The 13,248-nt window shown below is 43.2% G+C and overlaps 1 protein-coding gene across 2 annotated transcripts in view; it reads left to right on the top strand.

Annotated features, from left to right (window-relative positions):
- The window catches only part of DAPP1 (dual adaptor of phosphotyrosine and 3-phosphoinositides 1), a 29,233-nt gene extending 16,463 nt beyond the window's left edge, over window positions 1-12,770 (top strand). Inside the window, exons 2-9 of one of the 2 annotated variants that reach the window (XM_081209385.1) lie at window positions 1,146-1,268; window positions 1,999-2,132; window positions 6,656-6,786; window positions 8,067-8,114; window positions 8,521-8,583; window positions 8,997-9,073; window positions 10,439-10,526; window positions 11,374-12,770. In XM_081209385.1, coding sequence (XP_081065511.1) covers window positions 1,146-1,268; window positions 1,999-2,132; window positions 6,656-6,786; window positions 8,067-8,114; window positions 8,521-8,583; window positions 8,997-9,073; window positions 10,439-10,526; window positions 11,374-11,427 — 718 coding nt within the window. In that variant the 3' untranslated portion in view covers window positions 11,428-12,770. Of the gene's footprint in view, window positions 1-1,145; window positions 1,269-1,998; window positions 2,133-6,655; window positions 6,787-8,066; window positions 8,115-8,520; window positions 8,584-8,987; window positions 9,074-10,438; window positions 10,527-11,373 lie in introns of both variants that reach the window. The other variant, XM_081209384.1, reaches the window with a different exon arrangement.
- Window positions 12,771-13,248: the final 478 nt, after the last annotated feature.

The raw sequence follows: 13,248 nt of genomic DNA, 5'->3' as shown, positions 1-13,248 counted from the left end.
AAGAATGACAGTGAACTTTGCACATGGAAAAGCATACCAATGGGGTGGTGGTGGGGTGAACAGAACGATATTGGGTACGGATATCATAAAGTCTCTGTGTGTATCTTTATATCTAATCTCTTACTCCTCCACTGCCTGCAAAAAAGGGCGTTCAGACATTCAAAATTCTGTGTCAGGAAAAGTGTATTATTTTGTATAAATTTTCTTGGTGCTCATGGGGAGTATTGGTATTCCTGGGTACCAGTCTGGGTTTGTTGATTAGCTTCTCCACTTCACTGGGGCAGGTTTTGTAGTTTAAGAAATCCCTGGTATAAATCATTAAGTTGGAAGTCTCTGTTGGATGGTCAGCCACACAGATGTCGTCGTACTGTAGGGCTTGTTGGCTGTAGACGATAGATTTTATGGTGGGTGGGTGGAAGATGCACCCAGGTAGATATGTGGAGTGGTTGGCAGGTTTCTCTTTTAAAGTGATCCTTAGATGTTCTTTGTGTAGTTGCTCAGTAGAGTCTATATGGTAGACATTTCTACACAACAGCCCACTCTCCAAGCAGCGAGAGATTCCAGTTGTTCCAATGCTTGCCTATAATTTTTTTTGGGGGGGAGGGTTGGAATGAAGGGCAGCAGAGACTACAAAGGGGGGCAGAATCTTCCACTGCAGACACAGCTCACAAGCTGCCCATACAAAGGAAAGGAAAAAGCAATTAGGAATGCACTTAGAATGTGATCCCAATGCTTTCTTTTTAAGTTCTTTAGATGTTATGGTGATGCCAAGTCACCACGGTGTGTGTGTGTGTGTAAGAGAGAGAGAGAGTTGGTGAAGTTCAGGATTCAGTCCAGTCAGATCCTGTTCTCCTCTGTCTATCTATCTATCTATCTATCTATCTATCTATCTATCTATCTATCATCTCAGATCACATTCCATGCCTGATGATGTGGGCACTGGCTCATGAAAACCTATGGCATAATAAATAATAATAATCTTCCTCAAGTCTCTGTTGCTGCTGTTTGCTGTAACAGAGTAACACAGCTACCCCGTGAAAATTTGATCTTATGAGATTTTCATAACAGAAAAGTCTCTCCCCCCCACCACCACTACAGCTAACAATACAGTAGCTAATGGATGCTGAACTTTGATGTTTTGTTAGGTGGTACCATGACAGTCTTACTCGTCATGCAGCAGAGGCACTTCTTCTTTCCAATGGCAGTGATGGAAGCTACCTCCTAAGGAAGAGCGATGGCAAGGCTGATCTTTACTCTCTCTCAGTAAGGTACAGTATCATCACTATCCCTTACGTCATCCCATACTGTTGAGATCAACAGTTGTGACCTTCCTTTCCACCTCCTCCTCCTCCTCCTCCTCCTGTTTTTCCTGTATTTTTGTTGGAAGCTGCCAAGAGTGGCTGGGGCAACCCAGTCAGATGGGAAGGGTATAAGAAATTTATTTGTTGTTGTTGTTGTTAATATGATGATGATGTCCCATCTCTATCGTATATTTGGTGTCTGGGTTACGACAGAGAGGGCCTTTACTGTAATGGGATGTGACTATTCAATATACTCCCAAATGAGATCTGCCTGACACCATCATTGAATGCTCAATGTTGAGCTGGCTAGCTTTGAGAGCCTGGTGTGATATTGATATCATCCATCTACCTACCTACCTGTCTGCCTTCCCACCTATCGCTTCTATCTACCCCATCTAGCCCCCATCTACTTTCCACTGTGGTTGCTCTGTATGCCATGGGAACAGCAATAATGGGACAACAGAAAATGAAACTGGACTTGCTGAAAATGGGCAACTAACTCTTGTGATTGGTGGGATGCAATGGGCAGATGGAGGGAGGCTGTAAGGACAGACTAGGAACAAGCCGCTTATGCGTACAAAGGGTTGTCTTCTCTGATGGCTCACCTGGTGTCTTGATATCTCCATAAAATTTACTATCCTTCCTGAGCTAAGAAGAATGCATATTTCATGTTTCAACAGCCTTATTTTTGTTTCAGAGCAAGGGATTCTGTGAAACATTTTCACGTGGAGTACACTGGGTCTTCATACAAGTTTGGTTTTAACGAGTTTCTAAGCTTGAGAGATCTGATCATGCACTTTGCAAATCAGCCTTTAATTGGCAGCGAGACAGGTAACTTGCATTTGCTTATGTATCCATCTAGCTGTTAAAAATATTTTAGATTATATTTGTTAACCTGGGTTGTGTCTGACCTAAGTTAAGAGTAGATCTATGTAAATGAATAGACTTCTGTTACTCATGTCCATTAATTTCAAGAGTTCAATTCTGAGTAGGAGCTGAGTATCTCTTTATACACCTGGATATTCCTTTGTTTTATTAGTTCTGTTCTTCTTCCCTCTTTTAGGATATGACAGAATCCACCAATTGTGCAGAAGCACAATATGTTGTATATCAGGGTATAGCCAACAGGTATTTTGGACTGCAATGCCCACCATCCCTTTCCATCTCTGCTCTAGCTGAGGCTGATGGGAGTTGCAGTCCAACCAGGTCAAGCATTCATTTTTTCTGGCACCCCAAGATCCTACCGATTCGGTGGTGGCATCAAAAATGAAATGAAGTGATATGAAACAATAAAATAGTAGACAAAGCACTGCAGTGGGTGGGGAAGTTAAACCCTCTCAGCCTAGTCCACAAGAGGGACTTTAAAACTGCTGGCTATGGAAAAATACATGCCCTATAGGGCATTCAGCAGATGAAGACACTCCCTCATGACAGCATGCAGGTGCTTTGTTAAGGCTGCCCCCCAGGCCCTGGCATCTCTTGGCTTCTATGGGTTGGACCCAAAGGTTCCTCCGAGGGAAAGACTCCTTCAGCCAGAGGGCAGCTCTTCCCATTGAACCCAACTCTGTGTTATCCGAAAACTTATTGTTTTCTGAAGGCTGCAACCCTATGCACATTTGCCTGGGAACAAATCTCATTGACATCAATGGGGTTTGTTTCCATTCCTATCAATGGGGTTTTCTTATGGGGTTCACTTCACAATGTATAGGATTGTGCTGCCAGTAGATTCCTGATGCAACAGTTAGTCTGACTATTATTATTATTAATTTATTTTTACAAGCATTGTTGTATGTATTGCTTTTTGGATCAAGAATTTATCCTCCTTACTTGATATTTACATTTCAATAGATCTTATCAGATTAGTGATGAAAGGGGTAATAGAGAACCAAGAGTAGCCCCTGGGTCTGGTGTTGGTGCAGTTTTAAAGAGCCACTGATTTCCAGGCCAGAAAGGGTTTAATCTCTTTGAAGTGTCATATCTATTTCCTGACATGAGTGTTAAACCCCCATTGACTTGGCCCCGACTGACTCCGTGCCCTGAAACTTGAGCTCTGTTGTTAAACAGCTCCTAAATAGGTTTGTTATTTAACACAAGAGGTGACCAAGGTCCTCTCCCCCCTGCAGTGCTTGGTATTGGTCCAGAAGGAAAATAAAGGCTCCAATTATCAACTGATTAGCTAGCAAATAAGATTTATGGGGACTGAAATTCAAGAGCACTAAAATATCTAGCTAACCTGAAAGAAGCAGAGCTGGTCAAGGACTATGAGCAGTCCTGGGCTCTAATTCATACTTTGACAGAATCCTGCCCCTGTGGCCTTTGTGAAGGGGATATCCTTTTCTGAATCAGCTCCCTACATGCCCACATTAGTTTTGTTCAGATTTTGGGGTTTAAAGAAAGATCCATCTGAGGATTCCTTTGCTTGGTGAGAGGTTGGTGGATGTGGGACATATACAAACCAATGGCCTGCTTTAGCATGCCCTAATTCTACTCCAGTCCTCTACTCAGCCCTGTCTCTTCCTGTCTTTGCATGGTCTGGACCACCATAAGTCCTATGTGTCAGGAGTGATTTCACCTTCCTGTCATTTATCCTTTTCTTCGCTGGAGAGGAAGAACAATCAACAGTACAAATATAAGTCCCTTTCCCAAAGCTTCCCAAGTTTATTGCTTCCAGAAATAAAACCAAAGACTCAGAACATGACCAGAAATCTGTGCAACATTATCTTTGCTGTTTGTAGGTGTGCGTCTGGGCAGTATCTGGGTGAGAGACCAGCTGGGAATCTTGTAGATACAGCCTTGAGCTCCGTGGATGGAAAATGGGGTATCAATGGTCAAATAAAAGACTTGCATAGTATCCATCAAAGTCATCCTATTGACAGAAGGAGTTCTGCTTGCCCCACCCAACCCCAAATCTGTTCTGGGATTTTCCCCAAATCTCAAGCAGATTTGGGGGTTATGCAGGGAAAGGAGAGGGAGGGTAAATTCAATTGCACAAGTGGAAGTCTTTGTGCAGTTGGGACTATTTTGGATACAACACGTTGTGGGTGGGTGAGAGATCACCAGCCCCTATTATACTTGCCTGGACATTAAGTTCTTCATGGAAGGCCCTTCTCCAGTTTCCCCTACCTAAAGGGGTGAAGTGGATGACTATTAAGCAGAGGGCCTTTTTGCTGATTGTGCCCAGATTATAGAATGCCCTCCCCAATGAAACTTGTATTGTGCTTGCATTAAGATGCTTTTAGCATCAGGTGAAAATGCATTTAATCTCCTAGACCTTTTAGAACTATCTTATTTTATCTTGGAGCAGTTGATTTCAGCTTGATTTTAAAATCTAGATTATACAGTAATTGGTTTATTTTTGAATGACTGAATAAAACTTTATTGCTGAAAGCCATAGGTCACCACAATATAAATAGAATGAACAATCATTTCAGTATATTAAGCAAACAAGTATATATAGAAAAAGAAACAGAAAAATGATACTTCCCTGCCCAATGTAAATCCTTCATCCCTCCCCTCCATTGTAAACTGTTAAAAATACAACAGAATAAATGCCTATCCCACTTATACACCCTAATTCTTTTTTGATTAACCTTGCACACAATTGTTCCATCCTTGCCCCACCACCAACTCCCCAGCCATCTGCTAGATCCATTAACAGTTAAGGAGTTAATGCCGCCTGAGATCAGTGAATCTGATCTCCAGTGTTGAATGATAGACTTGCCCAGTGGCTTACCAGCTCCCTAATCAGATTCTGCTAGCTCTGTGAAGCTCCTTTCATGTGCCTAAAATGGACAGTGCCACCAGCTGGAAAGCAGGCGTTGAACTTCACAGTACCACTTCCACTTTGCTTGCGTCTGTGAAACAATACTCAGGAACAGAAGGTTGACACTTGAGCTAAATAATTCCCAAGATCATAACGCAAGCGATCCACATTCCACAAAGCGTGGGAGATTTTAAAAACGGCTCAATAGATTAAAAATCTCAAACCTTCCTTTGCCCAATTAAAATTCTGCAAAGCTCTTGTGTTGCCTCGGGGAAGGAGACACAGGTCACACTCAGGGTAATGTGGCTGCTGCCTATCATTATAACAGCGACTAAGTGGAGAAACTGCCTCAGGGGCGTAGGAAGGAGGTGTGCGGTCTGTCCCGGGTGTCACCCTGAGGGGGTGTGTGACAAAATGGTAGGCGGCACTCACCGTGAGGCCTGCAACACACCCGAGCCATGCGTCTCGGGCGCCCGCAGGCTCTGCGCTGTCCGCCCGCTTCCATCCCTCCAGCTGTAGGGTGGCTGAGGCCTGGCGGTACTGTCTGTGCGTCCATATTGTGCGCCATGTGTGCCGTCTGTGCATCCATTTTGGGTGTTGCGCGCACTGTCGGTCAGTTAGCCCCACCCCAGCATGCCACACCAGGTGCTTGAGAGACTTTCTCCACTACTTAACTGCCTGACAGAAGATTGCACCACATTGGCAGGTCAGTGGCTGGTCCAGCCGAAGGTCTGCTTGAGGGGGACAATGGTTTAAGAGGTACCAAAGAAGTGGCACGTAATCTCAGGGTGTGGCACTCCAAGATTTGCTGGGACACATAGACCTCATCTGCCCATGAGCTAAGGTCTTTGGTTGTGCCACAGCTTGCTATGGTTGTGAGGAGCCAGCATGGTATAGTGCTTAAGAGCGGTAGTCTTGTAATCTGGTGAACCGGGTTCGCGTCTCCACTCCTCCACATGCAGCTGCTGGGTGACCTTGGGCTAGTCACACTTCTTTGAAGTCTCTCAACCTCACTCACCTCACAGAGTGTTTGTTGTGGGGGAGGAAGGGAAAGGAGAATGTTAGCCGCCTTGAGACTCCTTCGGGTAGTGATAAAGCGGGATATCAAATCCAAACTCCTCCTCCTCCTCCTCTTCTTCTTCTTGTGACAACCTGGAGGTAGTCCTTTTCCATTGTGATACCAAGCTTATGAAACCACCTCTTTCTGAGACACACATCAAGGTTTCTGGAAGGCTTTGCAGAGGCCTCGCACTCCCTTCCCAGAGCCCAATAAGGTAGGGTTAGTCACACAGGGCTGGTTCTGTGGGTCTTCCTGAATCTGCTCAATTTTGCCTTTGCACACAAACCCCCTGATCCCCACGTAAGTTGTGTGCCTACTGTACTCTAATAAATATCCTGTGTCAAGGGTAAGGGACTAAACTATATGATTCATTTAGGTCTCTCAATTGGCTTGATCCTGTGGCTTTTTTGAACTATTGCTTGATCTGCAGCCAGCTCATCTGCCATTTTGGTTTTTTTTGAGTGCTTCCTGCACGGTAGTGGCTGCATTTTCCTTTTCTGTACAGGTCACTTAGTTTTCACTTTCTTTTAGGTACCCTGATTATATTGAAGAACCCATATCCGAAGATGGTGGAAGAGCCCTCCATTTACGAATCTGTGCGGGTTCACACAGCAATGCAGACCGGAAAGACGGAAACTGACCTTGTCCCCAACGCGCCGTCAGTGAGTCACTGCTTTTAAGTGTTACTCACTGTTCAGCAGCAGCTTGGGGGAGATTTATAGTTTTCCTCCAGGTCTGCAATCTGGGTCCTGATTGTATCTAGTCACCTTCCCTCCCTTTCCTCTGATTGCAATTTGCAAACAGCATCTTTGTCATTGCATCTAGATTGGCCCTTAGGGTGTGTGAACGGCGTCAGGGGTTCCTGGTTCGAATCTTATCTCAGTCATTCGTTCAATAAGTGATCCCAGTCTCAGGCTGCTGATAATTTCATTCTAGGATCCTTGAGGTATTATAAATAATGCATAGTAGGGTTGCCATATGACCTCTTTTTCCAGGACACATCCTCCTTTTCATGGGTAGAGTTGTCATAGCGATCCAAAGTTAAAAGTAGAAGTTGGCAACTGTGTCCTCTTTTGTTGCTCTTCAAAATATGGCAACCCTACTAAAAGCACAGTATGATTTCTTTATTTGAGCTTGGCTATTTGTGGTGAGTTGTTAGAGTGTCAGACTAGGACTCGTGGGACCAGTGTTCAAATCCCCACTTAGCCATGAAGCTCATTGGGTGACCTTGGTTCAGCCAGAGTCTATCATTGTAACCTACTTCACACGGTTGTTGTGAGGGAAAAAATGGAGAAGGACCATGTATGCTGCCTTAAGCTTTATAGGGGAAACAATTGAAAGTGAAATAATAATAATAATAATAATAATAATAATAATAATAGTCCTTGTAGAGAACAAGGGCTGTCATTGCCTGGAAGGGTTTTTTTGGGGGGTTTTAAAAACCACTTCTGCTTTCTTGTCTGTGTCATTAATGGTCTTTGACCATCTGAGACACATCATGCTGTTAGCTATCAAGGCCTAGTTCAGCATTTAGTGCCACGTTACTGCACATATACAATAAACACATTGTTGGAAGTCAAACAATGCTGAATTGCCCTAGGATTTATTTAAAATTTGACCCTCTGTGCCCTTTGACAGCATATACCTCAGAGACTATGACAAGTGCCTGGTTTAATCTGTGATACAAGAGGGTGTCATTTCATCAGAACCAACAGAATTATTTTGTGTGTTTACCTCAGGTGTAGACAGGGGCCCATACTTTTGGCAGAGAACACAGTGACCCAGTTTTAAGGATAAAATGAACAGACAGTTATGAGGTCATAAAAGCTCCTGCTGTGTTTTGCTTCGCCAGCTTGTGTAATGACCATGATCAAGGCTAATGTGTACTTCTTCCTGCTTTCATCCCCATCCTTTTGGTTAACCTTTACCTCTTTCCTTGCAGTTAGGCACAAAAGAAGGATATTTGACGAAACAAGGCAGAATAGTTAAGGTAAGAAATGTCAGTGACTTGTGTGCCTCTCCTTTCCTTCTGTGTAGAAAGCCAATGCAAATTTAATAATAGTTTATTAATTAAAAAATAGCTATCTTCTAGAAAAAGAGGTGCTGGAATTCACTAGGAACATCTCTTGTTCTCTTAAAATGGCAATGGAGCCCACCTGAGAGGTGCCGGAACTGAGTTCCAGTGAGTTCTGGCTGAAAAGAAGCCCTGGTAATAATCATAAAATAATACACATGATCTGCACAGCAACAAGTATATGGTTGTTAGTACTATGTACATGTTCGGAAGCAGAAGAGAAGAAAGGGAGCTCATTTTCAATGCCTGTGTTGCCATTTTCATTCTTGTATTTTTTTCAAATGCCTAAGTTCCTCTAATATCACCCTCTTTATTCTTTCAGAATTGGAAAACCAGGTGGTTTACATTGCATAGAAATGAGCTGAAATATTACAAAGACCAGACGGTGAGTTGGCAAGTTGCACTTGGGTGGCCATGTTTTGATCCCTTGAGTTTGTTGCATATGGACATGAGTGTTGAGATCCTTCCAAATCATGTGGGCCAAAGGCAATTTTGCCAAGCAAACGCCCTCCCGCTAATGGCTCCCAGTGGTTCCCACACGCTTCACATTACTCCGTGGAAGTCTTAGTCATTTCTGGCTTGTCAGTTCAGTCAAAATGCGGAGTGGGTGGATGACGCAAGCATCGCTTCTTTATTATATAGGTGGGTGCCAGTACATATGTAGGTAACAGTGCTTGTGCAGACAGGGCCTCACTTATTCCTCGGCATCTTTATTTGGGGAGTTGGGGGTTCTGCTCATTACAGGGGGAGGGGGAAGAATGATTGTTTCAAAGATAACTTACTTTTAAGTCCACAGAGCCAATCAGAGCGCTCGACCTAACAGAATGCTCAGCTGTGCAGTTTGACTATTCACAGGACAAAGTCAATTGTTTTTGGTAAGTTGAGACCTAGAAAAAACTACTGTGTTTGTAAAATTACTTCAAATGGCTCTGAATACTCGTGAACCATCACAAATGAAGACAATAAATTTATTAGTCTGTCGTCTCAGGAGCCCAGTGAATGCGCACTCTTTCAATTTACCAGCCCTATCAACAAGCCCCTTCTCTGAACTCCACGGAGTGATTTTCCTGCTTTCCTTGGTGTCTCAACAGCTTTACACTACAGCTGCCCCTTCCTTGACTTTATTCTTCTTGCTTTCTGTCTTACTGTGGCTTAGCATGGGGGAATGGGCATCCCTCAGTGGCAGAATATCTGTTTTGCTAGCAGAGAGCATCTCCAGGTAGGGCTGGAAAAGACTCTTGCTTGAAGCCCTGGAGAGCTGCCATTATCAATCAGTGCAGATAATGCTGAGCAAGATGGACCAGTGGTCTCACTCGGTATAAGGCAACTCCCTTTGTGTCTATGAATGAGCTTATTCTTAACCAAGGCAGCCTTTGAGTTCCACATTTGTTGTGTTTTCTGCATGCAGAACCTTGGCTTACAAAATTCTGTTGATAAATAATATATATGCTTTAATATGTTCTAATTTTTTTTTAACCAATTATACCCTCCTCCAGCATTTAACACATGAAAAAGGGACAGATTTCTAAATCTCCAGTTCTCCTTCAAGGCTATGTGTATACCAGGCATGGCCAAACTTGGCCCTCCAGATGTTTTGGGATTACAGCTCCCGTCATCCCTAGCTAACAGGACCAGTGGTCAGGGATGATGGGAACTGTAGTCCCAAAACAGCTGGAGGGCCAAGTTTGGCCATGCCTGGTGCACACCCTCTGTTTACTCTGGATCCAGTGTGTTCCCATTGTGGGTCTGGGAAGTAGTATACTGAATCTACATTATCCAGAATCTGTATCTATCCTGTAGTCCCTTAGGAAATATACTGCATTTTAACATGTTTTCCTGCAATCCAACTTTGTTCCAAATTGAGAAAAGCATTTTAAGCTGGTTTTGTGTATGTAGCCAAAGCCAGCAGTGCTGCTGAAGACCCTAAGTTAATTCTGTATGCTGATGAAGTGACAGAGGGAAAATGTCTTTTTCAGCTGGTTTTATTTATTTTGCCACTGGCTCTGTGTTTTACTTTGGTGTTTTGACCCTTCTTTACAGTTTTTTAATGTTAGCTGCTTTGAATTCTTACTTGGAATAAAAGTGGGATCATTTTTGTTTTTTTTAAATAAAACAAACCAAAACTAAAACCAAACTTTAGCTTCAATTCTTCTTTGGTAAAATGGGGTATGGGTGTTGGCTGCAGCTAGTACTGCTTATGCTTGTGATACAAAGTCTTTTTACAATTTTTCTTTTTACAGTTTAGTATTCCCACTGAGAACCTATTACCTTTATGCAAAGACTGGAGTAGAAGCAGATGAATGGATTAAAATACTGCAATGGAAACTGGTAAGGAAGTGCCTATCCCTCAAGTTCAGATGAGTGTTTTAGCTTTCGCTTGGTGCATTTAAGATAAAAGGAAACATTTCATGCTGAAAATGTGTAACGCCGAACCCTTTATTTCCTCACTGGCCTTACTATGCATGTAAAAAGAGAAAGTGATATCCCTAGCCTTTAAACAAATATATAAACTAAGGAGGTCTAGGTCTGTAGCTCAGAAATATAGAGCACATGCTTTTACCTAAACAATATCATTTCGTACCCAGCCTCTCCACACAGAGGAGTGAGTCTGCGACCCTGGAGAGCCACTCTCAGAGAGTATAAAGTTTAGACAACGCTGAGTTAGCTAGATGGGCCAATGTTCTGATTCAGGGTAAGGCAACTTCCTATTTTCCTATCCAAAAGCCAGTGCAGAAGTCATGGTGCTTCTGTGCAACACAGACCCAGTTTTCCATTCCATTTGCTGCTCTTTTGCACTGCATCTGAGACGACTTCGGTAGCCTCCACCCTCGAGCTTCATTGGTGGAGGGGGACAAAACCATAAAGAAGGAAATAACTGAATCCCTGCTCCAGAGGCTGAATTGTAGCCACGGTTTGTTTATAAGTGTACACTAGGGTGTGGGCATCTAGCCCCGCTCACTGAGGTGACCGGGCATAGCTATACTGAGGAAGGAGGGCACCGCTGCCACCAGTTAACTTCTGTTACCTGCTAGTGCAGGCCTACCAAGCTGCATGATTAGGGAACAATCAAAAAGAGCAGCACCTTAATGAAGATTATAAAGAAAAAAAAATATCCCATTTGATAAACTCATCTGTCTGTTATATAAATACCAGGTTTTTCTTTTTCTTTTTGTAGTCGCAGATAAGGAGACAAGCACGCCAGCGTGACTCAGGCACATTCAGGCCGTAGCTATTTCTTCAGCAAATCTTAACTGCCACAAAGGCCCAGGTTGGTTCAAATTAATGCTCCATCAAACCTGTCATTGTGACTGTAAGAACTTCTGCACTGGTTAAAAGCAAAAACCCATCAAGCCCATCCAGATGCCCAAAGAAAACCTACAAAGGTGGCATGTTGGAGATGCCAATCTTTGTTCCCAGCATCTGAGAACTAGAAGAATGCAACCTTTAAAGATGGATATTCTGCTTTTAGGTATTGTGGCTAATGGCTACTGAAGGCCTATGCTCCCTGAATTTGTCTAACCCTCTTTAAAAGCCATCATACGTATTCACTAAAAGCTGATCCTCATACGCTGATGTCTAAGGTTCCACTTCCATGGTGTGATTCCCACACACACCTGCTGCACCAGATGAACGAACTTTCAGCTTAAATGTCTTGGATCTTCTCATAGCAATGGGTCATTGTGTTACCTATGAAGATGTTCATCCTTACACATTTGGTATGGACTGTTTTCTCAGCCATTTACACTATGTACTCTAGCATAAGTGGACTTCTGGTCCCACACAGACTTCTGTGATTTGTTAGTGACCCATGACCGTGTTTGAGAATGTTTGTTCCCATGTGCACTGCAGCACAAATGGAAAGCTTCATCTCCATAGACATTGGCTAATTCAAATGGAACTTGTGTGTCGAAATGTGCACCCAGCAATGAAATCTCTTTGGTCTAGCAGGGAAAACCACATTAGGAAGTTATTTCTCTCACTTGCTGGATCATGAAAAATGCATCAGACAAAACTGCCATCTAGTCCAGCTTTTTGTCTTCCATGGTGACCAGCCAAATCTTATGGAAGCACACCAGCAGCAGCGCATGGGAGGGCATGTGTTTAGCATACAATGCCAATAATTCCAAGCCTCTTCCACATGCTCTTTAGAAACCAAGCTCAAGACATAAAGTCACCATGGAAGCATGCAAAAGCAGATGCAACTGCCAATATATTTTGGTGAAATGTCCTTTTTATATGTGTGTGTTAATGAGCATAAGTGCCAACAGCATTCAAAGCGCTCTTCTAATTACTGTAAAGTAAGATAACTGGGGACCAGCCTATTGTACTAGTGTTTTTTTAAGAAAAACCTGTAAAGCAACCCATTTTATTCTCTCTCTGTGTGTTTTATTATTTAATATTCTTCTGTGTTAGCAACAGGAACATTTCAAAATATACTGTGAGTGCTGGGAATCAGGGTAGGTGTAGAGAACAGGGCCATACGAAGGAAGGCTTTTTAAGGCTGTATCTGAAACAATTTAATGCATTTTGTATCTCTTGTAAAATTTCTAATAAATAGAAAAGAGAACATCATGTCTGTATGCTAGAGTAACAGGGTCCAGCTTCACAAGGAGGGACCTGTTGTGTTGTGTTTTTTTAAGCATCTTTTAGCGGGAAATGTCACGATGTCTCAAATGTTTGTGCAATGCTCAGATACTTGCAGCATTTCCTTCCTTTCCTGGAATTTGACACACGCTTCTCTCCCTGGGACATAGGTAGTACAGTGCAAAGAGATAATAGCAGTGCAGTCCTACCCTTGCCCACTCATCAAGCAGGCCACACGCTGGATCTGATCTTTGGGGCTGGCATAGATGTGATCATGCTCCCCGCTGTGAAAGTGCCATGGTCTGATCACTACGCTTTAAAAGCCAAGATTGACTTCCCGCTCCTCCCCGGCTCGGGTGGCGAACCTATTTGGGCTCGTCCGCGAAAACTGATGGATCCTGATAGATTCCGACAAGCCTTGCGGAACCCTGCTCCTCCTGGCGACTCATTAGATGACCTTGTTGAG

Source organism: Podarcis bocagei (assembly GCF_964188305.1).
Source record: "Podarcis bocagei genome assembly, chromosome: 9".
NCBI lineage: Eukaryota > Metazoa > Chordata > Lepidosauria > Squamata > Lacertidae > Podarcis > Podarcis bocagei.
Note: the sequence above shows the minus strand (reverse complement) of the source record. Positions and strands in the feature narration are given on the sequence as shown.